Below are 27,208 nucleotides of genomic sequence, written 5' to 3'. Positions count from 1 at the left end.
ATAACTGTATAATAAAACTGTTTTGTTTAAATGCTTATTTAAAAATCATAATTAAATTATTAATTATTAATTGCTCCGCAATATATAATAATTTCACCTCAGCTGCTCGCGTGTCCTTTATTTTGGCGGAAGCTTCCGCGGACTCCACCGGAAGCACTGTTGCCCGTCTGCGATGATAGCTGAAGTGGTGTTTTTCTCCAGTGTAATAATCAGAGAGTGTGTTTATTAAAGATGAGCTGCTCGCTGCAGACGCAGGTCTGCTCCATCCTGGAGGTGCTGCTGAAGGCGGCGGCGGCGCAAATCGGGCAGCTGCTGCAGGAGGACGCGGCCGCGGTGCAGATGGAGATCCGCCGTAGGAACGAGGAAATCCGCAGCCTGAAGAGCCGCCTGTGGAGCTGCGAGAGCCGGCTGGAGAAACTGACCGCTGCCCGCTGCTCTGTCGGCGTACAGGTGCACATCACCGACACCGGTCAGTCTGCATAACTCACTACACACTTAACTTAGAGGATTAACACACTATTATGAATATACACTCACCGGCCACTTTATTAGGTACACCTTACTAGTACCAGGTTGGACACATTTTGCCTTCAGAACTGCCTTAATCCTTCATAGCATAGATTCAACAAGCTACTGAAAATATTCCTCAGATTTTGCTCTATGCTGACATGATAGCATCACACAGTTGCTGCAGATTTGTCGGCTGCACATCCATGATGCCAATCTCCCGTTCCACCACGTCCCAAGCTGCTCTATTGGATTGAGCTCTGGTGACTGTGGAGGCCGTTTGAGTACAGTGAACTCATCGTCATGTTCAAGAAACCAGTCTGAGATGATTGAGCTTTATGACATGCTGCGTTATCCTGCTGGAAGTAGCCAAGATGGAGCAGGGCTCGAAATTAACTTTTTTACTTAGTAGCACCGGTGCTCCCAACTTCAAATATTTTGGAGCACCAAAATAAATTTAGGTGCACCAGAAAAAATTTAGGAGCACCCACCAAAAATGATTAAGCACCGCTAAAAATTGCTTTTTAAGGGATTTATTGTATTTTAAAACAACATCAATAGAACTGACAAAAACCAGAAACAGCTATCTAACTAATGCTGAGAAGACATTGATATTTGTGTGCAATAATTCCAAAATGAATGTCTAATAATTATAGAATATTAATGATGATAAAAAATGACAATAATAGTAACAATGAATTCCATTTCTCATTATGATGCTGCCTTGAATGTGCATGAATGTAGGTTATCTGCTATAAAAAGTCTGTTACTTTATGAAAAATAATTGTATAGTTTGCATCAAACAAAAATGAAGCATTGCAGTAAGAAATATTGATTTTGTACTGCTGTTTTTATATGCATGTCAATTTAATAAATAATATTTCTGCTACAAAACAAACAAAAGATTATAATAAATCATTCAATTCAATGATGAAAGCTGCAAAGCAGTCATCAGTAAACAAATAAATAAATAATATACACCTCAAAAAAGAATAGACAAAAGAAAGTAAGTAAAGTCTCACTTCTATCACTCTTTAAAAGTTTTGGTTTCAGTTTGTGTCAATTTAAAGGTTCAGTCTGAGCTGATCTTCATGTTTCTGTGTTTGTGGAAAAGCTGGCGAGTCAGCCGACCCAATTTATGAGCAGGCAGAGCAGGATTCTTGCGATGACCACCGGCGCAATACCGGTCTTTGTTATGAGCCGCAGTTTCAGTGTAAATTTAGTAAAGGCGAGCTTCTTCGGCGATGACATGTACAGTATTAGATTTGACTTTTAGCGGACATTTGCGCTGAACACGCAGTGAATGCAACGCATGGAGATTCGGGCACCTTCTCCAAGAAGCGCGTACTCGATTGATCTCAGCTGCCGGATCATTATTCACCACGTGACGTATCATGATCGCTTTCATCTGCGCCTCAACTTTAAACCTGTGTGCTTTAAGTTTTTACTCTTCAGCCGTTTGCATTTCCCGTGGTCATAAAAGCTCCTTCCCTGTCATCTGACAGCGGAATACCTTGAGTGAATGACATCGGCAGGGAAGAGCGATTCAGCATGTTTTTACAAAAAATCAAAACAGGTCGCACTACAACCATTATCTGCAGTCACACTAATGCTCCCAGATATATTATGAGGTCGCATAGATTAATTTTCGGGCGCATATGCGACCAAAATGGTCGCAATTTCGAGCTCTGTGGAGACACTGTGCTCATAAAGGGATGGACATGGTCAGCAGCAATACTCAGGTAGGCTGTGGCGTTGATGCTCAATTGGTACTAATGGACCCAAAGAAAATCTCCCCCACACCATTACACCACCACCACCAGCCTGAACCGCTGATACAAGGCAGGATGATCCATGCTTTCATGCTGTTGAGGCCAAATTGTGAGCCGAGCATCCGAATGTGTCAGCAGAAATGGAGACTCATCAGAGCAGCAACGTTTCTCCAATCTTCTATTGTCCAGTTTTGGTGAGTCTGTGTGAATTGTAGCCTCAGTTTCCTGTTCTTAGCTGACAGGAGCGGCACCCGGTGTGCTCTTCTGCTGCTGTAGCCCATCCGCCTCAAGGTTGGCCGTGTTGTGTGTTCAGAGATGCTCTTCTGCAAAGCTCGGTTGTAACGAGTGCTTATTTGAGTTACTGTTGCCTTTCTATCAGCTGGAACCAGTCTGGCCATTCTCCTCTGACCTCATCAACAAGGCCTTTGCGCCCACAGAACTGCCGCTCACTGGATATTTCCTCTTTGTCGGAGCATTCTCTGTAAACCCTAGAGACGGTTGTGTGTGTTTACAATATAGGTATGGCAAAAGTCATCTGATATCAGTCATGGTTTAAATGAAAAATGTAAACTTACTGTGGTTTATCTTGAAACTGGTAATCGTGAAACACTAATGATGTATTTCTCCTCAGGTGTGACGGCTCACGATCAGGAGACGCTCATGTTGACCAGTCCAATGATGAACGTCTTTTCAGAGGAGAAACCTCTTATTCCTCGTGCACCTGAGCTCCAATTACAGCCTCTTAAACGAGAAGATCCTGCGAGTCGAGCAGCTCCACATGCAGAAGAGGAAGAAGAAGAAGAGGAAGAGCTCAGCGGTCTGGAGCTCCAGATGAAGATCGAGCAGGTGGAGGAGTTTGTAGACCGGAAACTCAGCATTCATGATGGAAACTCTCAGATTTGGAGCTCGCAGAAAGAGCTTGGGCATCATCAGAGTCTAGCGGAGCCTGAATCACATGCACAGAGCTTTCCAGATGCACATGTTATGATGATGGAGGATTCTGGAGCTTCATCTGCTTTAGTTCAGGAGAACGACAGGAATAATGACTGTGATTTTAATCTCCTACAGTCTCACGAACACAGCAGCGTATCGGACGCATTCTCACTCTCAGCATCACATCCGCCTAAAACACACACACAGAGTCTGCAGCAAGGTGGGTTTGCATTTAGAATTACATTTTATTTTGATGCTAATTTTTAAATAGCGATATCAATAACCCTGTAGATTTGGAGGCGGATGGCCGATATATTAGTCTATAAATATTAAGATAATTATAGTTTGAATTTTTAAGTTAGTTTTTAATCTTGATTTTAAAATTTGCTGAACACTTAAATTTAGTAGGGATGCATCAATATGGAATTTTTGATTGATACCGATAACTCTTTAGATTTGGAGGCCGATATAGTAGCCGATAAATATCTAGGTAATTATAGTGTAGATTTTTAAATTTAAAAATGACCCTTTAAATTTAAAAGCTAACAATCGATATATTAGTCGATAAATATTAAGGTAATCATAGCTTGCATTTTTAATAGTTTTTATTTTGATACTAATTTAAAATTGGCTGTGCATTTAAGTTTGATAGGGATGCACCGATATGTCATTTTATACTCATACCGATAAACGATAACTCTTTAAATTTGAAGGCTAATAACCGATATATAATTGTTGATAAATATCAAGGTAATTATAGCTTGTTTTTTTAAATTGTTTTTATTTTGAATCTAGTTTAAAATTGGCTGTGCATTTAAGTTTGATAGGGATGCACCGATATGTCATTTTATACCGATAAACGATAACATTTTCAATTTGAAGGCTAATAACCGATATATTAGTCGATAAATATCAAGGTAATTACAGCTTGTATTTTTAATAGTTTTTATTTTGATACTAATTTAAAATTGGCTGTGCATTTAAGTTTGATAGGGATGTCATTTTATACCGATAAACAATAATATTTCCAATTTGAAGGCTAATAACCGATATATTAGTCGATAAATATCAAGGTAATTACAGCTTGTATTTTTAATTGTTTTTATTTTGATACTAATTTAAAATTGGCTGTGCATTTAAGTTTGATAGGGATGCACCGATATGTCATTTTATACCGATAAACGATAACATTTTCATTTTGAAGGCTAATAACAGATATATTAGTCGATAAATATCAAGATAATTACAGCTTGTATTTTTAATTGTTTTTATTTTGATACTAATTAAAAATTGGCTGTGCCTTTAAGATTGATAGGGTTGCACCGATATGTCATTTGTTACCGATAAACGATAACATTTTCAATTTGAAGACTAATAAACGATATATTAGTCGATAAATATCAAGGTAATTACAGCTTGTATTTTTAATTGTTTTTATTTTAATATTAATTTAAAATTGGCTGTGCATTTAAGTTTGATAGGGATGCACCGATATGTCATTTTATACCGATAAACGATAACATTTTCAATTTAAAGGCTAATAACCGATATATTAGTCGATAAATATCAAGGTAATTACAGCTTGTTTTTTTAATTGTTTTTATTTTGATACTAATTTAAAATTGGCTGTGCATTTAAGTTTGGTAGGGATGCACTGATATGCCATGTTATATTGCGACCGATAAACAATAACTATAAATTTGAAGGCTAGTAACCGATATATTAGTCGATAAATATTAAGGTAATTATAGCTTGTATTTTTAATTGTTTTTATTTTGATACTAATTTAAAATTGGCTGTGCATTTAAGTTTGATAGGGATGCACCGATATGGCATTTTATACCGATAAACGATAACATTTTCAATTTGAAGAGACTAATAACCGATATATTAGTCGATAAATATCAAGCTAATTATAGCTTGTATTTTTAATTCAGTTTTTATTTTGATACTAATTTAAAATTGGCTGTGCATTTAAGTTTGATAGGGATGCACCGATATGTAATTTTATACCGATAAACAATAATATTTTCAATTTGAAGGCTAGTAACCGATATATTAGTCGATAAATATTAAGGTAATTATAGCTTGTATTTTTAATTGTTTTTATTTTGATACTAATTTAAAATTGGCTGTGCATGTAAGTTTGATAGGGATGCACCGATATGTCATTTTATACCGATAAACGATAACATTTTCAATTTGAAGGCTAATAACCGATATATTAGTCGATAAGTATCAAGGTAATTACAGCTTGTATTTTTAATTGTTTTTATTTTGATACTAATTTAATATTGGCTGTGCATTTAAGTTTAATAGGGATGCACCGATATGTAATTTTATACCGATAAACAATAATATTTCCAATTTGAAGGCTAATAACCGATATATTAGTCGATAAATATTAAGGTAATTATAGCTTGTATTTTTAATTGTTTTTATTTTGATACTAATTTAAAATTGGCTGTGCATTTAAGTTTGATAGGGATGCACCGATATGTCATTTTATACCGATAAACGATAACTCTTTAAATTTAAAGGCTAATAACCGATATATTAGTCGATAAATATCAAGGTAATTACAGCTTGTATTTTTAATTGTTTTTATTTTGATACTAATTTAAAATTGGCTGTGCCTTTAAGTTTGATAGGGATGCACCGATATGTCATTTTATACCGATAAACGATAACATTTTCAATTTGAAGGCTAATAACCGATATATTAGTCGATAAATATCAAGCTAATTATAGCTTGTATTTTTAATTCAGTTTTTATTTTGATACTAATTTAAAATTGGCTGTGCATTTAAGTTTGATAGGGATGCACCGATATGTAATTTTATACCGATAAACAATAATATTTTCAATTTGAAGGCTAGTAACCGATATATTAGTCGATAAATATTAAGGTAATTATAGCTTGTATTTTTAATTGTTTTTATTTTGATACTAATTTAAAATTGGCTGTGCATTTAAGTTTGATAGGGATGCACCGATATGTCATTTTATACCGATAAACGATAACATTTTCAATTTGAAGGCTAATAACCGATATATTAGTCGATAAATATCAAGCTAATTATAGCTTGTATTTTTAATTCAGTTTTTATTTTGATACTAATTTAAAATTGGCTGTGCATTTAAGTTTGGTAGGGATGCACTGATATTGCTTTTTTTGACCGATACCGATAACTAATAACTTTTTAGATTAGGAGGCTGATAGTCGAAGTATTAGTCAATAAATATCAAGGCAATTATTAATTATAATTATAGATTTTATATAAGTTTTTATTTTGATACAATTTTAAAAATTGCTCTATAATAAAGTTTAGACTGGATGTACTGATATGGAATTTTTGACCGATACGATCACCGATATTCCTTTAGTTTTGGATGCCAATATATTAGCTGATACATTTCAAGGTAATTTGTTGTTTGGTATGTTTTATTTTTGGCTTACTGAAATGATCTTGTTCTGCATGCAGGAGACGATCCACGGCTACAGGCAGGCTTCAAACCGTTCCGCTGTGAGGAGTGTGGGAAGAGCTTCACGCAGCGCACCAGACTGATCACACACGGACGCGTGCACACCGGAGAAAAGCCCTTCCGCTGCCGGCTCTGCGGGAAGATGTTCTCCAGACAGGACAACTGTCTGCGGCACATGCGCTTACATGGCGGACAGAGCTGGCCCGCAGGGACGTAACACTGGACTGATGGACTGAGGGGTACTGCACAAAACAAAGGGATTAAGGCCTGTTCACACCAAGCAGGATAACAATTAAAATAATGCAAAATATCTCACATTTCCTAAATCACGAAGCATTTTAAAGTACAAATACAGTCTTATTTTCAGAAATGAGTCGATATTAGGTGTGATTTTCCTTAAATTACACATGAAATCAAAACTAAGCATATTGATGTTGTTAGCTCACATTGCTAGTTTCGTGGTGAAGAATTCATCCGTGCATGTCATTGAGAAAAACTAAATAGTAGGGGTGTAACAATACACTCAGCTCATGATACGATGTGTATCACGATATAATGTTCACGATTCGATATGTATCACGATATTTTGATAAAAAATTGAAAATTAAACTAAAATGCAAATTTTACCAAGTAAACTATTTTTTATGTATTTCTTTTGTTTCAACTTGTTAAACTGAACCTTCTTTAAGAAAATAAATTAAACAGGCCTGTCTCTGGAAAATAAAACAATTAAAAAACTTCTTAAAAATATTATTGAAATGACAGAGACAAAATTAAGGAACAATTTAAGTAAAGGTGCAAAAACAATAAGCTTTCTATTCAATTGAATTTAACAGTAAGAGTTTAAGGCTTTGCTTGGTCACTTGCGTTTTTTTGTGTGCAAAAAAAAAAATCCACATTTCCAAGTATTTAATTCATATTTAATTAAATTAATTTAGAGATATCTCTAATTACAATTGTGACTAGTCAAAACTCATTTAGAGATATCTGCAAATATTCTTTAATGGAAGTCAATGAAGGAATATGACTAGTCATAATATATTTGCAGATATCTAGAATCTGATTTTGTACTAGTACAATTGTAATTGCAGATATCTCTAATTGTCATTCTGACTATTCGAATTATAATTATGACTAGTCAAAATAAAATTAGAGATATCTCTAAATATATTTATGGATAGTCAGAACAAAGGTTTAAATGCTAAAACGGCTTGCCATACGCGCGCGTCTATCATAGTCTGCCCTCTGTAGTAACAGCTCACGGTCAGCGCACGTCATGTGTGATTTTGCGGCGGGAACATTATATGAAGACAGAATGATATTTTAGGGTGAAATGTACCTTATAAATACAGTATGTGACTCTTTCAACACCATTAGGAGGTATCCCTGTCGCTGTGCAAAGTATGTAAATCACTGTGAAGACTTTAAAACTTAGGATGTTTGACCCAGTATGAGTGTCAAAAAGCGGACGAGTCTAAAGCAATGACTGTACAACTTAAAAGTTGCCAGACGTCTGATTTTGAGAGGATGGGCCATCCTCTATTTCAACTCCACTCATCTTGGTCTGCTAACATTACTGCTGCTGCAATCTGAACTCGCGTGCGACAGCAGGTGGAATGTAGCTCACGTGCAATCAGCTCAACTAATAAGAGAAAACGGACGTCATATCGTAATCAAATCGTCATAACGCCACGATGCATATTGTGACATTTTTGCATCGCAATAAATCACACAACGATAAATCGTTACATCCCTAATAAATAGCCTTTGGAATCTTCAACTGAAATATGAAAACTGTTTGTTTTCATTTAAATTCTCAGTTCTTCGTACGTGGATTACTCAGTTAGCTGGATTTGATTATTGATGATTTGACACGATCCAGGATCATTTCGTTCTTCAAAACTCATATGAGAGTTGATTTGATTTATTTATCTTCGAACAAAATTATAATACATAAAATATCATTGACAAAACGAAATACTTTTTAACATGGTCAAAAATGGAGCGGGATGAAGCATAAGCTTATTACTCTCCCACCCCATTACCCCACAGATCATTCGTTTGTTACTTAAACTTATTTATTCTTTTACCTATCTCTTCTTTTTACATCAAACTAATTTGATCCTTTTTGGTATCTTTGACAAATAATATGTTTAATTCCATTTGTACCTTTTCATTTTGTAACATAGACCCAAAGAAAAAAATACATAGTACAGCAAATAGAAAAATTTAAAAACAACAACAATAACATAGTACAGCAAATAGCCATTAATTAAAATTTCATCATACCTTTCTCTCTTTATTATTTTTCAATAACCTTCATCACTATATTTCTTTATTAATATACATTTATACGGTTTTATTTAAATTGATTAATATCCTGACGTTGTTTTAAAGTCTGATCTAGACTGTTCCATAGTTTTACACCACGTACAGTCATACACAAACTTTTTAAAGTTGTTCTTGTTTTCAACATCCTAAAATTTCCTCTCTCAGATTATCCCCCCCTTGTCGTTCTTCAAAAAACTTTTATATGCATTTCGGAAGTAGTTTATTCCTATTGTTGTGATGGCAACAGTTCCGATAGCTAAAATCTGGGGTCTGTTCTTCGTACCTCGCTTAAATGATCTAAGATTATTTGACAGATCCTGGATCTTTTAATCTTGTTAACTGATCTCACGCTAATTAGGTTCTTCAAACAAGTTCGCGAATAAGATTAAAATGTCTGGATAAACTGATCTGAGATCGCTGCGTGTGTTGTGAAGGACAGATCTATCGATCCTCGAAATCATGATCAGCAATGCAGCGATTGGCTGACGGCACAGCAGCGTAATGACATCATCTGATTAATATTCAATTATCCATGTGAGCAAAATTACATCAAATTAGCAGTCAACGGCTTGTTAAATATGACACGCAATAACCTTCCACATTTGTTGTGAGCTGCAGGCTTTACACTTTCATGTGTCAAGAGTATTCATCATGTATTTCAATGCAAATCAGTGTATTTAGTTCTACATTTAGAGAAGATTTTCTTCATTATAGTAGCCGTTTCTTAATCAGTGTAAAGAATAACTGGATGCTACAAAAGCATTTTCATATTGGTAAAGGCGTCTGCAACTTTTGTGAAGCATCAAATCACCGGCATATTAACTATCAAAACATGTTCATGACTGCATAAATGAATTATTGCTTTTAAAAAAAGTCACATATTGTGCATTATCATGCACAATTTGTACTAAAGCGATCTAAAAAGTTCATATCAATAAGTTTTCTCTTTGCACCACCAGGTGGCAGTCTTTGTACTTTCATTTCAAGGGTGCAGATTGCATAAGTTTTATTAATATGTATAACTTTGTTTATTTTATTAATGACTATAACTTTATATATATAGTTTAAAAATATGTACCATTTTCCCAAGTGTATATAACTACTACTGTAAGAAAATATCAGAATTCGGAACATACTTCATTATCTTTGCTTGAACTGAGCCGATATAATCCTGTTTATATGAATTGAAGCTGCTCCCGATCAGGTTTGACCTAGCAGAACTGTTGCTATGACAACAACTCACGGATCAGCTTTGAATAACGAAACGCTCCTGGATCGTGTTAAATTGTCAATATCCAAATCCAGCTAACTGAGTAATCCACGTACGAAGAACGGACCCCAGCTCGAGAACAGCAGCTCATTTCATATAAACAGGATTAGAGTGGGTCATTTCAAGCAAATGTAATACTGAAAGTATGTACCGAATGCTGATATTTTCTTATAGTAGTAGTTATATACACTTGGGAAAATTGTAAAGTAGTTAAAAAAAAAAAAAAAAAAAAAAAAATATATATATATATATATATATATATATATATATATATATATATATACACACACACACACACACACACACACACATATATATATACATATTTATATATATATATGTGTGTGTGTGTGTGTGTGTGTGTGTGTGTGTGTGTGTGTGTGTGTGTGTGTGTGTGTATATAAACATACACACACACACACACACACACACACACACACACACATATATATATATATATATATATATATATATAGTTTTTGCAAATACTGGTTGTTGGAATAGGAGCTGTAAAAGGTGGTACATAAGGATTTTTACAAATGGTGTGCCACTACTATATATATATATATATATATATATATATACATACATATATACATACATGTTTACAAAAGCATTCTGACATTGGTAAATGCGTCTGCAACTTTTGTGAAGCATCAACTCATTGTCAAATCAGCTGTCAAAACATGTGCACGACTGCATAAATGTATTATTTATAATTTTTTATTTTTTTTTGCGATCTAAAAAGTTCATATTAATAAATGTTCTCTTTGAACCACCAGGTGGCAGTCTTCGTACTTTTATTTTGGAGCGCAGATTGCATAAGCTTTATTAATAACTTTATATATATATAGTAAAAGGTTTAAGCTAGCAGAACTGTTGCTATAGCAACAACTCTCGGATCAGTTTTGAAGAACTAAACGATCCTGGATCGTGTCAAATCGTCAATAACCAAATCCAGCTAACGGAGTAATCCACGTACGATGAACGGACCACATGCGTTTTAGTATGATTAAAACACCATTTCAGATTTTCTACAGTGTGCTCAACCAGCTGGCTTGTCCATTCACACATTTTAATCGTCAAATAATCTTATACCACAATCACATGACCTTTTTTAATGCGCATACTGGAATTTGTTCAGTAAAAGTGTTTCCATCATAGTTTATGCGCATCTTTTCTAATCGAATAAAAAGTTAGTTACTCAGTTATGCACATTTTACAAAATGTATGCGCATCTTGGCTTTTCCGTCAATCGTTTTTGTATGCACATCTCCAAAATGCGCATAAAAATAGGTGGCTAGTGCAGTTGAATATAAACAAATAATTTGTGCATTTTTAAAAGAGGAAACGCAAATACACCCAAACTAGCACTGGATACCTGAGGCGCTTGTATTGTTATACTTCAGTTAGCGAGCCCCTTTTTTAATCATTATCTGTTTTTCACTATCTATTATTTATCATTATGTTCCAATTGTTTCTAGTCATTATACTTAAATAATCTTTTAAAAGAGCTTCTCCAAAAATGTCGCCTTAAATTGCGTGAGCTCTTTACATTTCAGTGATTCTGATTGGCTGTCAGGGTTTCATCAGCTGTTTTTGTGGTGTAAACTTCTTTAACACTGTGAGTGATTTTTAGTACAATGTCTTTGTTTATGTTACGATGTGTTTATAGTTATCGTGATTGGTGTGAACGGGCTTTTAAGCTAAGTTTTTAAAGCTATCCTGGATTAATTTAACTATTAGCAGGCTAAATTCAGTCACTTTGCATATTTATTTGCAGCTAGCATCCAGAGCAGGCTCAATGTCTGGTGATTTATTTGTTATTTTTGCTGTTAATTCTACTAGAAATTAATGTGTTTTACAATCACGCTGTGTTCATGATTAAAATGCAGTGGTTCCCTGTAATGTTGAATGGAAAGAGCACAGACAGAGCTTTACTTATATGAAGAGATTTCTTTTGTGCAACTTTTAAATTGGGGCTTGTTTTAAAAATGTAATTTAGATTTGTTTTATTGTAATCTCACAAAGACATGAGCAGCAGTGGCTTAATAAAAGGACGCCTATTCATTTACTGTATGTCTTCAATGTCATTTTGGAAAAAATTTTGTGAGAATCAAAGTGTGAAATCCAAACAGCGGCATTTTTATTTTGAAATTCACAAATAAATTGAGATGCATTTGCATTAAATGTTTAGAGCAGCTCACTGTAGTATTGGTAACCTAGCAACCAACAGTAAACAAGGCAAGCATAATGGAGTCACGTTAGTGTAATTTTCAAAACCACCGCAAGCAAACAACTTTTGAACCATGTTTGTTCATCACTTGTTTAGTAATTCAACAGTCGATTATTCTTTACATAACTAACAAGTAAATACAGATTTGTATTGCATGCAATTGTAAGATGACTGGTTATTATTTAATATGAATTTGGGTGTAGGACAACTTTGATAACTTGCTTCAAATGCTGATGACTGTAGTTAACGAATAGCATTAAATGGGTCAGAACAACAAATCAAATCTTAATTGAAATCAAAAATTGAAAACTAGCTATTTAAATTTAGTTTAAGATAATGTACTAAAATAAACAGCTGAAATGTTGATCAGGTCCATAAATACAGGGACATCTACACAATTCTACACACTCAATTCTAACATGTTTGGCTCTATACAGCAACACGATGGATTTGAAATCAACAAGATGTGCTTTACCTGCAGACTATCAGCTTTAATTTGAGGGTATTTACATCCAAATCAGGTGAACGCTGTGGGAATTACAACAGTTTCTATTTCTGCCTCCCACTTGTTAAGGGACCAAAAGTAATTGGACAGTCGGCTTCTCAGCTGTTCCATGGCCAGTGTGTGTGTTATTCCCTTATTATCCCCATTACAATGAGCAGAATAAACAGAGTTCATCTCAAGTGTGCTGTTTGTATTTGGAATCTGTTGATGAACTGATTCTCTCACTTTATTACACTTGTCATGAAACTGAATTTCGATACTGAAATTAAAAAACAGCAATTTTTCCACTAACATTTAAGCGCTGTTGAACGCAGGGCCAGATTAAGAACACATTGGGCTTTGGGGCTTTAGCAAATCCAAGGGCCTTCGTTTTATTTTTTACCTCACAAAAGTGTGTGTGTGTGTATATATATATATATATATATATATATATATATATATATATATATATATATATATATATATATATATATATATATATATATATATATATATATATATAGACCATTTCAATGTGGCTATGTCATCGGCCCATGAACATTTCCCGCTTGTTATTAATTTATTTCATTACCGTAATGAGACAATTCAATCATAACTTCATGTTAAAACAGCTGTAATAACATTATTTATCAATAAGTGGAAATAAAAAATGTAAAACAGGAAATGCGCTGGGGCCATTGTTTTTGTTTACACCCCTTAAAAAGGTCTATATATATATATATAGTCCTGCACACATATAAGTCCTGCAAGTATACAAAATGAAGTTAAAGTAGAAACTGGCTGCAAAAATCAGCAAAACAAAAAACATTTGCTATATTTCCAAAATAAGTGCTTAATAATAAATACTTTAAATAGAGTTTTACCTTTAAAACGGTTCTTTAGAACTTTAGCTGACTATAAATCCCTAATGATATGATATCTTTAATATCCACGGTTCTAATATCCAAAATAGCTTATTGTGGTCATCTGAGTTAGAGAAAGCTAGCATCCTTATTTTATTTATTTATTTGTATATTTTTTTGCATCAGATATATTGCCTTGGTTTGGCTTATATTGCCTGGGCATTGGTTTCTTCTTGCCTGGCTTTCGTGTTTTTACATGGTGGCAGCGTGAAATAACCGTATAGCACTACCACAACAGATTCAGCTATTGTATGGTTAAGAAACACTAAAGTATTTCCTATAAATGTCTATAGTATTTTTTTCATGTGGGAGACTGTCATTGCCTTATTTATGGGTCAAAGTTGAGGCGTCCCACTTTAAGGTCCATGTCTGATTAAATTAGGGATAGAATATTAAATTGTAGAAGAGTCTTTTTACTGTTTCTGTTCACTCCGCAAGGGTGTGTTCACACTCGAGCGCACGGAAATTGGGGGCAAAAACCCGGCGTGAGTCTGACTCCTCTTCTGCTCTCGAGACTTCTTCTTGTTGGCCATGTGGAAGTCGTGAAGCCCATCTGGAGGAGCCAGGAACAGCGAGCTGGTCCTGTATATGGAGGGGAACCTGGAGCCTCCGGGCTGGTGCAGGTGTGTGTCGGACCCTGAGAGTGTGAGCCTGAGGGTGGGCGGCTGGAGGAGATCCGGCAGGGTGTTTCTCCTGCTCTGCAATCGCTCTGAAGGCATCGAATATTTCGTTCCGGTAGCTCCGAGCTTCTGTAACCAGAAACAACTTTATTCGGCAGATGTGTGCGCAAACACTGACATTTTTGGTGGTTTACAGGAGCTCAGTAAATGAGTTACGGTGCATTCACACGGGGCTTCAGCGTCAACACTTGACAGAGTTGGGGCTGACGAGATCGTCATGGTAGCATCAGCCAATGAAATTAGTCAGCAATCTGCTACTGGGGTATTTGCATACAGCGATTTGATTGGCTGACGCTTCCGTCGGCGCTTGAAAAGTTGAGAAAGTCCCAACTTCTGCTGCAAGCAAGGCCACTAAAGCAGCCTAAAGCCTGACGTCTAAAGCCTGACGTCACCCATTCAAAGTGTTGATGCTGACACCCCGTGTGAATGGGGCGTCAATGTTACCTGGCCATTTCCTGATTCAGGAACTAACGGGGAACACTGGCTGAATAAGAGATCCCCCTGATCCTCGTCCTGATCCTCCTCTTCCTCCAGCCTCTTCTCATAGGTCTGGCTGAGTTGCTCCAGGTTCTGGATGGCGAGCCACGGCTCCGAGCGCAGCCGCTGTCGGCCTCTGCTCCTAGGGGGCAGCACTGGGGACGCCGGCCCCCCTCCGCGGAAGTTAAAGATGTTTTCCCCGTCAGAGTTCGGAGAGTTCGTCTTCAGCTCAATATCTGAAGGTGACATGCAGGAGACGGGCGAGCTGTCCGGGGATGGAGGAACGTTCAGGTAGCGGCGTGTCACAGTACTGCCGTCGCTACTCAAATCTGTAGCGATGATGATAATATCGCGCCCTCGAGATCTGCACGCATCGACCAGCACCGTGAGCGTGTCCTGATCCTGAGCGTTTATTGCGTAAACCAGCGCAGATGCTCCAGAGTAATCCTCCATACTGGGATCCGCACCCGCTGTGATCAGCGCCTCCGCCACCTCCGGCCCGGCGCGCTCCATGCAGGCGTACATCAGAGCCGTGCGCCCTGATTTATCCTGGATGTTGGGATCTGCGTGGTGGCTCAGCAGGAACTGGATGATCCTGAGCATGGACCCTGCAGTCTGGCCGGCCCGTAGCGCTCTGCATGCGGCCAGCAGCGGTGTTTCTCCATGGTGATTCCTCTGGTTGACCTGCGCTCCTCCGTCCACCAGCAGCCGTGCCAGACGCAGTTTCCCCTGCTCAGCGGCACTGATCAGTGGACTGCAGTCCAGCAGGTGATCCGCCCGCTCTGACATCACACAACGAGATGCTGAAATCACATTATTGGGACATTGTGATTTTTTTGTAAAAATTTATTTAGCCCTGTAAACTTTTAGCGAATACCATAGTGTGCTCTCACACTGATGATTATTTCACTTCTGGTCACGCCTTTAGGGTGGAGCTTTCAGTGGTGTAGGGCAGTGTGATCAGACCTTTAGGGTGGGGCTATAAGTCCTTTAGGGTGGAGCTATCAGCTCTTTAGGGTGGGGCTATCAATCCTTTAGGGTGGAGCTATTAGTCCTTTAAGGTGGAGCTATTAGTCCTTAAGGGTGGAGCTATCAGTCCTTTAGGGTGGGGCTATCAGTCTTTTAGGGTGGAGCTATCAGTCTTTTAAGGTGAAGCTATCAGTCCTTTAGGGTGGGGCTATCAGTCCTTTAGGGTGGAGCTATCAGTCCTTTAGGGTGGGGCTATCAGGCCTTTAGGGTGGGGCTATCAGTCCTTTAGGGTGGGGCTATCAGTCCTTTAGGGTGGAGCTATCAGGCCTTTAGGGTGGGGCTATCAGTCCTTTAGGGTGGGGCTATCAGGCCTTTAGGGTGGGGCTATCAGTCCTTTAGGGTGGGGCTATCAGTCCTTTAGGGTGGAGCTTTCAGTCCTTTAGGGTGGAGCTATCAGGCCTTTAGGGTGGGGCTATCAGTCCTTTAGGGTGGAGCTATCAGGCCTTTAGGGTGGGGCTATCAGTCCTTTAGGGTGGGGCTATCAGGCCTTTAGGGTGGGGCTATCAGGCCTTTAGGGTGGGGCTATCAGTCCTTTAGAGTGGGGCTATCAGTCCTTTAGGGTGGAGCTATCAGGCCTTTAGGGTGGGGCTATCAGTCCTTTAGGGCAGGGCTATAAGTCCATTAGGAGTGGAGCTATCAGTCTTTTAGGGATGGGTTATCAGTCCTTTAGGGTTGGGGCTATCAGTCCATTAGGGCGGAGCTGTTAGTCCTTTAGGGCGGGACTATCAGTCTTTTAGGATGAAGCTCTCAGTCCTTTAAGGTGGGGTTATAAGTTCTTTAGGGTGGAGCTATCAGTCCATTAGAGCAGAGCTATCAGTCTATTAGGAGTGGAACTATCAAGTCTTTTAGGGCGGGGCTATTAGTCCTTTAGGGCGGACTTATCAGTCCTTTTGGGCAGGGCTATCAGTCCATTAGGGTGGAGCTATCAGTCTACTAGGAGTGGAACTATTAGTCTATTAGGAGCGAAGCGATCAGTCTTTTAGGGCGGGGCTATCAGTCCTTTAGGGTTGGGGCTATAAGTCCTTTAGGATGGGGTTATAAGTCCTTTAAGGCAGGGCTATCAGTCCATTAGGGCGGAGATATCAGTGTATAAGGGGTGGAGCTATCAGTCTTTAGGGCGGGCCTATCATTCCATTAGGGAGGAGTTATCAGTCATTTAGGGCGGGGCTATCAGTCCATTAGGTAGGAGTCTATGAGGAGTGGAGCTATCAGTCTTTTAGGGATGGGTTATCAGTCCTTTAGGGTTGGTGCTATCAGTCTATTAGGGCGGAGCGGTTAGTCCTTTAAGGTAAAGCTATCAGTCCTTTAAGGTGGGATTATAAGTCCTTTAGGGTGGAGCAATCAGGCCTTTAGGGCGGAGTTATCAGTCCTTCAGGATGGAGTTATCAGTCCTTTAGGGCAGGGCTATCAGTCCATTATAGCGGAGCTATCAGTCTATTAGGAGTGGAGCCATCAGTCTTTAAGGGTGGGGCAATCAGTCCAGTAGGGCGGAGCTATTAGTCTATTAGGAGCAAAGCCATAAGTCTTTTAGGGCGGGGCTATCAGTCCAATAGGGAGTAGTTAACACTCCTTTAGGGCAGGGCTATCAGTCCAGTAGGGCGGAGCTATCAGTCTATTGGGAGCAGAGCTATCATTCCTTTGGAGCGGGGTTATCAGTCCTTTAGGGCAGACCTATCAGTCCTTTTGGGCAGGGCTAACAGTACATTTGGGCGGAGCTATCAGTCTTTTAGGGCGAGGCAATCAGTCCATTAGGGAGGAGTTATCAGTCCTTTTGGGTGGGGCTACCAGTGTGTGTACTGATTTTGTTCATTCATTAATCATCCTTCATTTTGTTAGCTACGCCAATCTTGTATTGATTCAGTTGGTTCCCAAAGGATGAAATAATGCACCACCCATATATATATATATATATATATATATATATATATATATATATATATATATATATATATATATATATATATATATATATATATATATTAGATGTCTATTTTTCTAAATTTATATTCTGGACTTTAATGCATTAAGTCTGCATGAAACGGAAGTTAAGACTGTCCTTTTTTCCCATTTTCATGATGAGATACATCCACAATTGTAAAAAGGATTTATATATATATATAAAGTATTACATGAATGAATTATATGCAGCTTATCGATGAAACACGTCTGAATCTCAGAGGTGTTTAAAGGGTTAAATGATCTCTCAGCACAACAAAAGCAGCTTTGAAATGCCTTCATCTCTGCAGGAGTTTCTATTTTAAACAGCAGAGCTGGAAAACCTCCAGAAAGATTCAACATACAAACATTGCTTATTCTAGTTTAACCAAATCTCCAACATGTAAAATGTTTTAAATAAAAAACAAACTTAAAAACGATCACAAACGTTGAGATGACTTGTTAAATATTGTGTCTGAATACACTGAACAATCGATGGTTTAATTAATAACAAAAATATAAATACTTTCACAGCAGTGTTGATAAAATTCCTCTCTTCCATATTTTACTATATATCATATGTGATTAGATTTTATTTCATAATTTCATGAGATTTATTTTTATCTAATTGCTCTTTATCTTATCATTAGTTTAATATTAGTCGTGTTTAGAGAAGTCTTTCATGGATATCATCTAAATAAACAAATCAATTAAGATTAAATTACTAAAAACAAATAATATAAAAACATTTGATTTTATAAATCTGTATTTTTAAAGATCTAAAATATGCACATTTCATCTCTACATATTTAAATATATGATAAAATACCTGCAGATTTAGCTGAAGATCGCCTCGCAGGAGATGCAGATTCACCTGCTGGAGTGAAGAGACGAGTGTGTGTGTGTGTGTGTGTGTGTGTGCGCGTGCGTGTGTGTGTGTGTGTGTGTGTGTGTGTGTGTGTGTGTGTGTGTGTGTGTGTGTGTGTGTGTGTGTGTGTGTGTGTGTGTGTGTGTGTGTGTGTGTGTGTGTGACAGAAAGAGAGAGCGAGAGAAAACGTGTGTGTCAGTGGCTTCATGCTGTTAGTGTTTGCTGATAGTGAATAAACCGCTGAATAAAACAACAATCACCTCTTATGAGTGTTAAATATTTACTTTTAAGCACAAAAAGAGCAACAATACAAAAACAAAAATAATCATAGTCCATATTCTAGTCCGTAGTATTAAATTTTTTTATATATATTTATATACACTCACCGGCCACTTTATTAGGTACAACTTACTAGTACAGGGTGGCATGGATTCAACAAGGTACTGGAGAGAGGTTTTGCTCCATATTGACATGATAACATCACACAGTTGCTGCAGATTTGTTAGCTTCACATCCGTGATGCCAATCTCCTGTCAAAAGTTGGCATCCCTACTAAAAAAAATAATAATAATAAAGCTTAAACCAGCCTTAGCTGGTTGACCAAGCTGGTTTTAGAGGGGTTTTGGACACTTTTAGGCTGGTTTCCAGTCTGGTTTTAGCAGGGCATAGCTGGTTTTGGTTGGGCTCCCAGCCTGGCTAGGCTGGTCAAGCTGGTTTTAACTGGTCATCTCCCAGCCTGACTGGCTAAGACCAGGCTGGTGATGGCGGGAATTCAGCCTGGAAGTGGCCAAACCACTCTAAAACCAGCCTAGGCTGGTTTAAGATTTTTTTTTTTCAGTAGGGTTTGGTATCGAACCAAAACTGGAACTAATCTAACATCACTGTCCAAAAATTTGTACGCCTAAATTAATCTATTGGGGTACTATATTAAATAAGTAATTAATAAACACGCACAATCAGGGGAAACATTAAAACATGTAAAATTTTGTTCGAAATTAAATGTATTCTCTTTCTACTCTTTAAGATTTTCGGTGACCAAACTCTCATTTTAATGGATATAACAGTTTAATAAAAGTGTTTTGTTTAAATGCTTAATTTCTCCTCAGCTGCTCGCGTGTCCTTTATTTTGGCGGAAGTTTACGTGGACTCCACCGGAAGCACTGTTGCCTGTCTGCGTTGTTAGCTGAAGTGGTGTTTTTCTCCAGCGTCAGAGAGTGTGTTTATTCACTGTAAGATGAGCTGCTCGCTGCAGACGCAGCTTGGCTCCATCCTGGAGGTGCTGTTGAAGTCGGCTGCGTCGCAGATCGGGCAGCTGCTTCAGGAGGACGCGGCCGCGGTGCAGATGGAGATCCGCCGCAGGAACGAGGAGATCCGCAGCCTGAAGAGCCGCCTGTTGAACTGCGAGAGCCGGCTGGAGAAACTGACCGCTGCCCGCTGCTCTGTCGGCGTACAGGTGCACTTCACCGACCCCGGTCAGTCTGCATAACTCACTACACACTTAACTTAGAGGATCAACACACTTATATGAATATGTGATACTGCACACTTAACACACTTGTATGACTATACACTCACCGGCCACTTTATTAGGTACACATTACTAGTACAGGGTTGGACCCATTTTGCCTTTAGAACTGCCTTAATCCTTCATAGATTCAACAAGATACATGTACATCAGGTACATCAGACCAGGCAACGTTTCTCCAATCTTCTACATGGTCAACAACAATACTCAGGTAGGCTGTGGCGTTCATGCTCAGTTGGTACTAATGGAGCCAAAGTGTGCCAAGAAAATCTCCCCCACACCATTACACCACCACCACCAGCCTGAACCGCTGATACAAGGCAGGATGATCCATGCTTTCATGTCGTTGAGGCCAAATTGTGAGCTGAGCATCTGAATGTGTCAGCAGAAATGGAGACTCATCAGAGCAGCAACGTTTCTCCAATCTTCTATTGTGCAGTTTTGGTGAGCCTGTGTGAATTGTAGCCTCAGTTTCCTGTTCTTAGCTGACAGGAGCGGCACCCGGTGTGCTCTTCTGCTGCTATAGCCCATCCGCCTCAAGGTTGGCCGTGTTGTGTGTTCAGAGATGCTCTTCTGCAGAGCTCGGTTGTAACGAGTGCTTATTTGAGTTACTGTTGCCTTTCTATCAGCTGGAACCAGTCTGGCCATTCTCCTCTGACCTCTGGCCTCATCAACAAGGCATTTGCATCCACAGAACTGCCGCTCACTGGATATTTCCTCTTTGTCGGAGCATTCTCTGTAAACTCTAGAGATGGTTGTGCGTGAAAATATCAGTAGATCAGCAGTTTCTGAAATACTCAGAGCAGCTTGTTTCCCATTTATCAAAAGTAAAATTTCATCCGTCATGTTTTTTTTGGAAACATAAACATTTATTTACATTTTTTTACGACAAAACAGTGGTAAAAGTGTCTCGTGTCTTCATATACAATAACTAGTACAGAGGATTCTAGATATGCCAAAAGTCATCGGATATCAGTCATGGTTTAAATGAAAAATGTAAGCTTACTGTGGTTTATCTTGAAACTGGTAATCGTGAAACACTAATGATGTATTTCTCCTCAGGTGTGACGGCTCACGATCAGGAGACGCTCATGTTGACCAGTCCAATGATGAACGTCGTTTCAGAGGAGAAACCTCTTATTCCTCGTGCACCTGAGCTCCAATTACAGCCTCTTAAACGGGAAGATCCTGCGAGTCGAGCAGCTCCACATGCAGAAGAGGAAGAAGAAGAAGAAGAGGAAGAGCTCAGCGGTCTGGAGCTCCAGATGAAGATCGAGCAGGTGGAGGAGTTTGTAGACCGGAAACTCAGCATTCATGATGGAAACTCTCAGATTTGGAGCTCGCAGAAAGATTTCCAGCATCATCAGAGTCTAGCGGAGCCTGAATCACATGCACAGAGCTTTCCAGATGCACATGCTATGATGATGGAGGATTCTGGAGCTTTATCTGCTTTAGTTCAGGAGAACGACAGGAATAATGACTGTGATTTTAATCTCCTACAGTCTCATGGTCACAGCAGCGTATCGGACGCATTCTCACTCTCAGCATCACATCCGCCTAAAACACACACACAGAGTCTGCAGCAAGGTTATTATGGGTTTGCATTTTAAATTACATTTTATTTTGATTGATTTAAGGTTAGTAAGGAGGTGCTGATACCGATAACAATGTAGATTTTGAGGCCGATATATTAGCTGATACATATCAAGGTTATTATAGTTTTTGTTTTGTTAGATTTTATTTCGATACAATTTTTTAAATTGCTGTACATTTCAATTTATTTGGGATATTTTATTAGGGAATTTTTTATCAATGCCGATAGCGCATATATTAGCCAATAAATACAAAGGTTATTATAGTTATTTTTGTCAATTCGGTTTTATTTTAATACTATTTTTAAATTTATGTTTAGAAGGGATGCAACGATATGGATATTTTGACCGAAACAATAACCGATAACTTGTTACATTTATAGGCTGATATATTAGCCGATAAATGTCAAGGTATTTATAGTTTGGATTTTAAATAAGCTTTTATTTTGTTACTATTTTAAAATTGCTGTATATTTAAGTTTAGTAGGGATGCACCAATATGGATTTTTGACTGATAAGATAACCGATAACAGTTCAGATTTGGACGCTAATACCCAATATATCAGCCGATAAGTATCAAGGTAATTATAGTTTGGATTTTTAAATTAGTTTATATGTCAGTAGTGTTTTGACCGATACCGATAAATGAAAACTCTTTAGATTTGGAGACCGATATATTAGCCGATAAATACCAAGATAATTACAGTTTTAAAAACCGATACTGATAACTCTTTAAATTTGAAAGCCAATAGACGATATATTAGCGGATGAATGTCAAGGTTATTATAGCTTGGATTATTAAATTAGCTTTTATTTTGATTCTATTTTTAAAATTGCTGTACATTTAAGTTTATGAGGATTCTTGATCGATACCGATAACCCTGTAGATTTGGTGGCTGATATATTAAATGATAAATATTAAGTTAATTATAGTTCAGACTATTAAATAAATGTGTATTTCGATACTATTTTTACGACAAAGCAGTGGTATAGGTGTCTCATGTCATCATATACAATAATAACTCGTACAGAGGATTCTAGATATGCCAAAAGTCATCCGATATCAGTCATGGTTTAAATGAAAAATGTCAACTTACTGTGGTTTATCTTGAAACTGGTAATCGTGAAACACTAATGATGTATTTCTCCTCAGGTGTGACGGCTCACGATCAGGAGACGCTCATGTTGACCAGTCCAATGATGAACGTCTTTTCAGAGGAGAAACCTCTTATTCCTCATGCACCTGAGCTCCAATTACAGCCTCTTAAACGGGAAGATCCTGCGAGTCGAGCAGCTCCACATGCAGAAGAGGAAGAAGAAGAAGAGCTCAGCGGTCTGGAGCTCCAGATGAAGATCGAGCAGGTGGAGGAGTTTGTAGACCGGAAACTCAGCATTCATGATGGAAACTCTCAGATTTGGAGCTCGCAGAAAGATTTCCAGCATCATCAGAGTCTAGCGGAGCCTGAATCACATGCACAGAGCTTTCCAGATGCACATGCTATGATGATGGAGGATTCTGGGGCTTTATCTGCTTCAGTTCAGGAGAACGACAGGAATAATGACTGTGATTTTAATCTCCTACAGTCTCACGAACACAGCAGCGTATCGGACGCATTCTCACTCTCAGCATCACATCCGCCTAAAACACACACACAGAGTCTGCAGCAAGGTGGGTTTTTAAATTACATTTTCTTTTGATTGCAGTACATTTAAGTTGAGTAAGGACGTGCTGATACCGATAACCCTGTAGATTTTGAGGCCGATATATAAGCTGAAAAATATCAAGGTTATTATAGTTTGGATCTTTCAATTAGGTTTTATTTTAATACTATTTTTTAAATTGCTGTAAAATGTATGTTTAGAAGGAATGCAACGATAGGAAATATTTGACCGATACAATAACCGATAACTTGTTAGATTTGTAGGCCAATATATTAGCCTATACATATCAAAATATTTATAATTTGGATTTTAAATACATTTTATTTTGATACAATTTCAAATTGCTGTATATTTAAGTTTGGTAGGGATGTACCGATGACATTTTTGACCGATAATTGATAACACTTTCGATTTGGAATGCCAGTAGCCGATATCTTATTCTATAAATGTCATGGTAAATATAGTTTGGATTTTTAAATACATTTTTTCTATACCTATTGAAAATTGCTGTATATTTAAGTTTAGTAGGGATGCACAGATATGGGATTTATGACCGATAAGATAACCGATAACACTTCAGATTTGGATACCAATAGTCAATATATTAGCCGATAAGTATCAAGGTAATTATAGTTTGGATTTTACATTTTTTTTTCTATATTTTTTAAAAATTGCTGTATATTTAAGTTTAGTAGGGATGCACAGATATGGAATTTTTTACTGATACAGATAACTAATCTCTTCAAATTAGGATATCTTACCTAATAAGTATCAAGGTAATTATATTTTAGATTTTTAAATGAGTTTTTATGTCAGTGGTGTTTGGACCGGTACCGATAAATGATAAGATTCGGAGACCGATATATTAGCTGAGTTCAAGGTAATTCTAGTTTGACATTTTTGACCGATATGATAACGGATTACTCTTTAGATTTGGAGATCGATATATTAGCCGATAAATATTAAGCTAATTACAGTTTGACATTTTTGACCGATACCGACAACTGAGTACTCTTTAGATTTGGAGATCGATATATTAGCCGATAAACATTAAGCTAATTATAGTTTGACATTTTTGACCGATACCGACAACTGAGTACTCTTTAGATTTGGAGATCGATATATTAGCCGATAAATATTGAGCTAATTATATTTTGACAGTTTCGACCCGTACCGATAACTGAATACTCTTTAGATTTGGAGATCGATATATTAGCCGATAAATATTGAGCTAATTATAGTTTGACAGTTTCGACCCGTACCGATAACTGAATACTCTTTAGATTTGGAGATCGATATATTAGCCGATAAATATTGAGCTAATTATATTTTGACAGTTTCGACCCGTACCGATAACTGAATACTCTTTAGATTTGGAGATCGATATATTAGCCGATAAATATTGAGCTAATTATAGTTTGACAGTTTCGACCCGTACCGATAACTGAATACTCTTTAGATTTGGAGATCGATATATTAGCCGATAAATATTAAGCTTATTATAGTTTGACATTTTTGACCAATACTGATAACTGATTACTCTTTAGATTTGGGGGGAAAAAAAAGTGTATTTCGATACAATTTTTAAAATGGCTTTTTTAGGTTTTGTAAAGATGCACCGATATGGAATTTTTTGACCGATATGATAATCGATAACTCTTTAAAATTTTTTGGTGATCGTCAGTGTGTTATAAATTTTTTTCTGCATTATTGCAAAAATAAACGTGTTTAAACATAAATGAGTTTTAATTGAAAAAACAATTTAAAAAGTAGCACATTGGAAAGAACAAACGCATTCTGTGCGAACTGCCCCTAGAAACATACAAAACATGCATATTGGCTTGAGCATGATTTAGAACCGCTGGTATTGGGGGTGATACTGAATACAGCTTTTTTTTGGTTTACTGAAATGATCTTGTTCTGCATGCAGGAGAGGATCAGCGGCTCCCGACAAGCCTCAAACCGTTCCGCTGTGAGGAGTGTGGGAAGAGCTTCATGCAGCGCACCAAACTGATCACACACGGACGCGTGCACACCGGAGAAAAGCCCTTCCGCTGCCGGTTCTGCGGGAAGATGTTCTCCAGGCAGGACAACTGTCTGCGGCACATGCGCTTGCATGGCAGACAGAGCTCGCAGGCACGTAACACTGGACTGAGGGGTGCTGCACAAAACAAAGGGATTAAGGCCTTTTCACACCAAGCAAGATAACAATAAATATAAGGCAAAAAAAATCTTAAAATTCTAAAATCAAGAAACATTTTCTAGACAAAATAGTCTTATTTTCAGAAATATTAAGTGAGTTTTTCCTTAAATTACACATGAAATCAAAACTAAGCATATTGATGTTGTGAGCTCACATTGCTAGTTTCGTGGTGAAGAATTCATCCGTGCATGTCATTGAGAAAAAACAAATATTGCACCGTTCTAATCTATAATTGAAATATAAAAACGCACTTCCTGTTTGTTTTCAGGTAAATTTTCAGATTAGGTCTCTCTGAGGCATTGGGCGTGGCTAACATGCTTAACCACGCCCCCTCCATCTATGTTTAGGTTATGCTTTTCATTCCAGCAGGTGTCCTCTGTGTGCGACTAGCACAATTTAAGTCAATCCAGCTCGTTATTAAAATTGTATTCATTTATTCATGACAAACTATCTATTCAAACAGTGAATGTAGTGATTTCAGTCAGCGTAGTAGAAAATGAACTAATTATTTTTGCATTTTCATCAACACCAAAACTAGCACTGGATACCTGAGGCGCTTGTATTGTTATACTTCAGTTAGCGAGCCCCTTTATTAATCATTATCTGTTTTTCACTATCTATTATTTATCATTATGTGCCAATTGTTTCTCGCCATTATCTTTAAACAATCTTTTAAAAGAGCTTCTCCAAAAATGTCGCCTTAAATTGTGTGAGCTCTTTACATCTCAGTGATTCTGATTGGCTGTCAGGGTTTGATCAGCTGTTGTTGTGGTGTAAACTTCTTTAACACTGTGAGTGATTTTTAAAAATACATCTTTGTTTATGTTACGATGTGTTTATAGTTATCGTGATTGGTGTGAACGGGCTTTTAAGCTAGGTTTTTAAAGCTATCCTGGATTAATTTAACTATTACTCAGTTGCACGAATGCAGGCTAAATTCAGTCACTTTGGGTATTTATTTGCAGCTAGCATCCAGAGCAGGCTCAATTTCTGGTGATTTATTTGTTATTTTTGCTGTTAATGCTACTAGAAATTAATGTGTTTTACAATCACGCTGTGTTCATGATTAAAATGCAGTGGTTCCCTGTAATGTTGAATGGAAAGAGCACAGACAGAGCCTTATTTACTTATATGAAGAGATTTCTTTTGTGCAACTTTTAAATTGGGGCTTGTTTTAAAAATGTAATTTAGATTTGTTTTATTTTAATCTCACAAAGACATGAGCAGCAATGGCTTAATAAAAGGACGCCTATTCATTTACTGTACTTTGTCTTGTGTCATTTTGGAAAATTAAT

At 37.4% G+C, this 27,208-nt stretch overlaps 2 protein-coding genes across 6 annotated transcripts; one reads left to right on the top strand and one right to left on the bottom strand.

Annotated features, from left to right (window-relative positions):
* Positions 1-146: 146 nt before the first annotated feature.
* si:dkeyp-68b7.7 lies at positions 147-27,178 on the top strand. Of its 5 annotated transcripts, XM_005171474.4 has the most exons (5): positions 147-469; positions 2,911-3,432; positions 21,519-22,043; positions 23,202-23,717; positions 25,641-27,178. In XM_005171474.4, exons 1-5 carry the CDS (start codon positions 232-234, stop codon positions 25,916-25,918), a joined length of 2,079 nt encoding a protein of 692 aa, XP_005171531.3. In that variant the 5' UTR covers positions 147-231; the 3' UTR covers positions 25,919-27,178. The 5 variants fall into 5 exon arrangements, 4 of the variants coding, with proteins under 4 accessions (XP_005171531.3, XP_073788211.1, XP_073788202.1 ...); XR_012395332.1 differs by lacking the exons at positions 23,202-23,717; positions 25,641-27,178 and adding an exon at positions 22,316-22,654 and having other exon boundaries at positions 21,519-22,180; XM_073932101.1 differs by lacking the exons at positions 147-469; positions 2,911-3,432 and adding an exon at positions 20,082-20,403.
* LOC110438154 (ankyrin repeat domain-containing protein 34B) lies at positions 12,425-18,961 on the bottom strand. The gene is made up of 4 exons (XM_073932148.1): positions 18,893-18,961; positions 15,067-15,902; positions 14,373-14,691; positions 12,425-12,964 (listed from the first exon to the last, which is right to left on the bottom strand). The coding sequence occupies exons 2-4, from the start codon at positions 15,886-15,888 to the stop codon at positions 12,936-12,938; spliced, it is 1,170 nt and encodes a 389-aa protein (XP_073788249.1). The 5' UTR covers positions 15,889-15,902; positions 18,893-18,961; the 3' UTR covers positions 12,425-12,935.
* Positions 27,179-27,208: the final 30 nt, after the last annotated feature.

Source organism: Danio rerio, chromosome 2 (genome assembly GCF_049306965.1).
Source record: "Danio rerio strain Tuebingen ecotype United States chromosome 2, GRCz12tu, whole genome shotgun sequence".
Lineage (NCBI taxonomy): Eukaryota > Metazoa > Chordata > Actinopteri > Cypriniformes > Danionidae > Danio > Danio rerio.
Note: the sequence above shows the minus strand (reverse complement) of the source record. Positions and strands in the feature narration are given on the sequence as shown.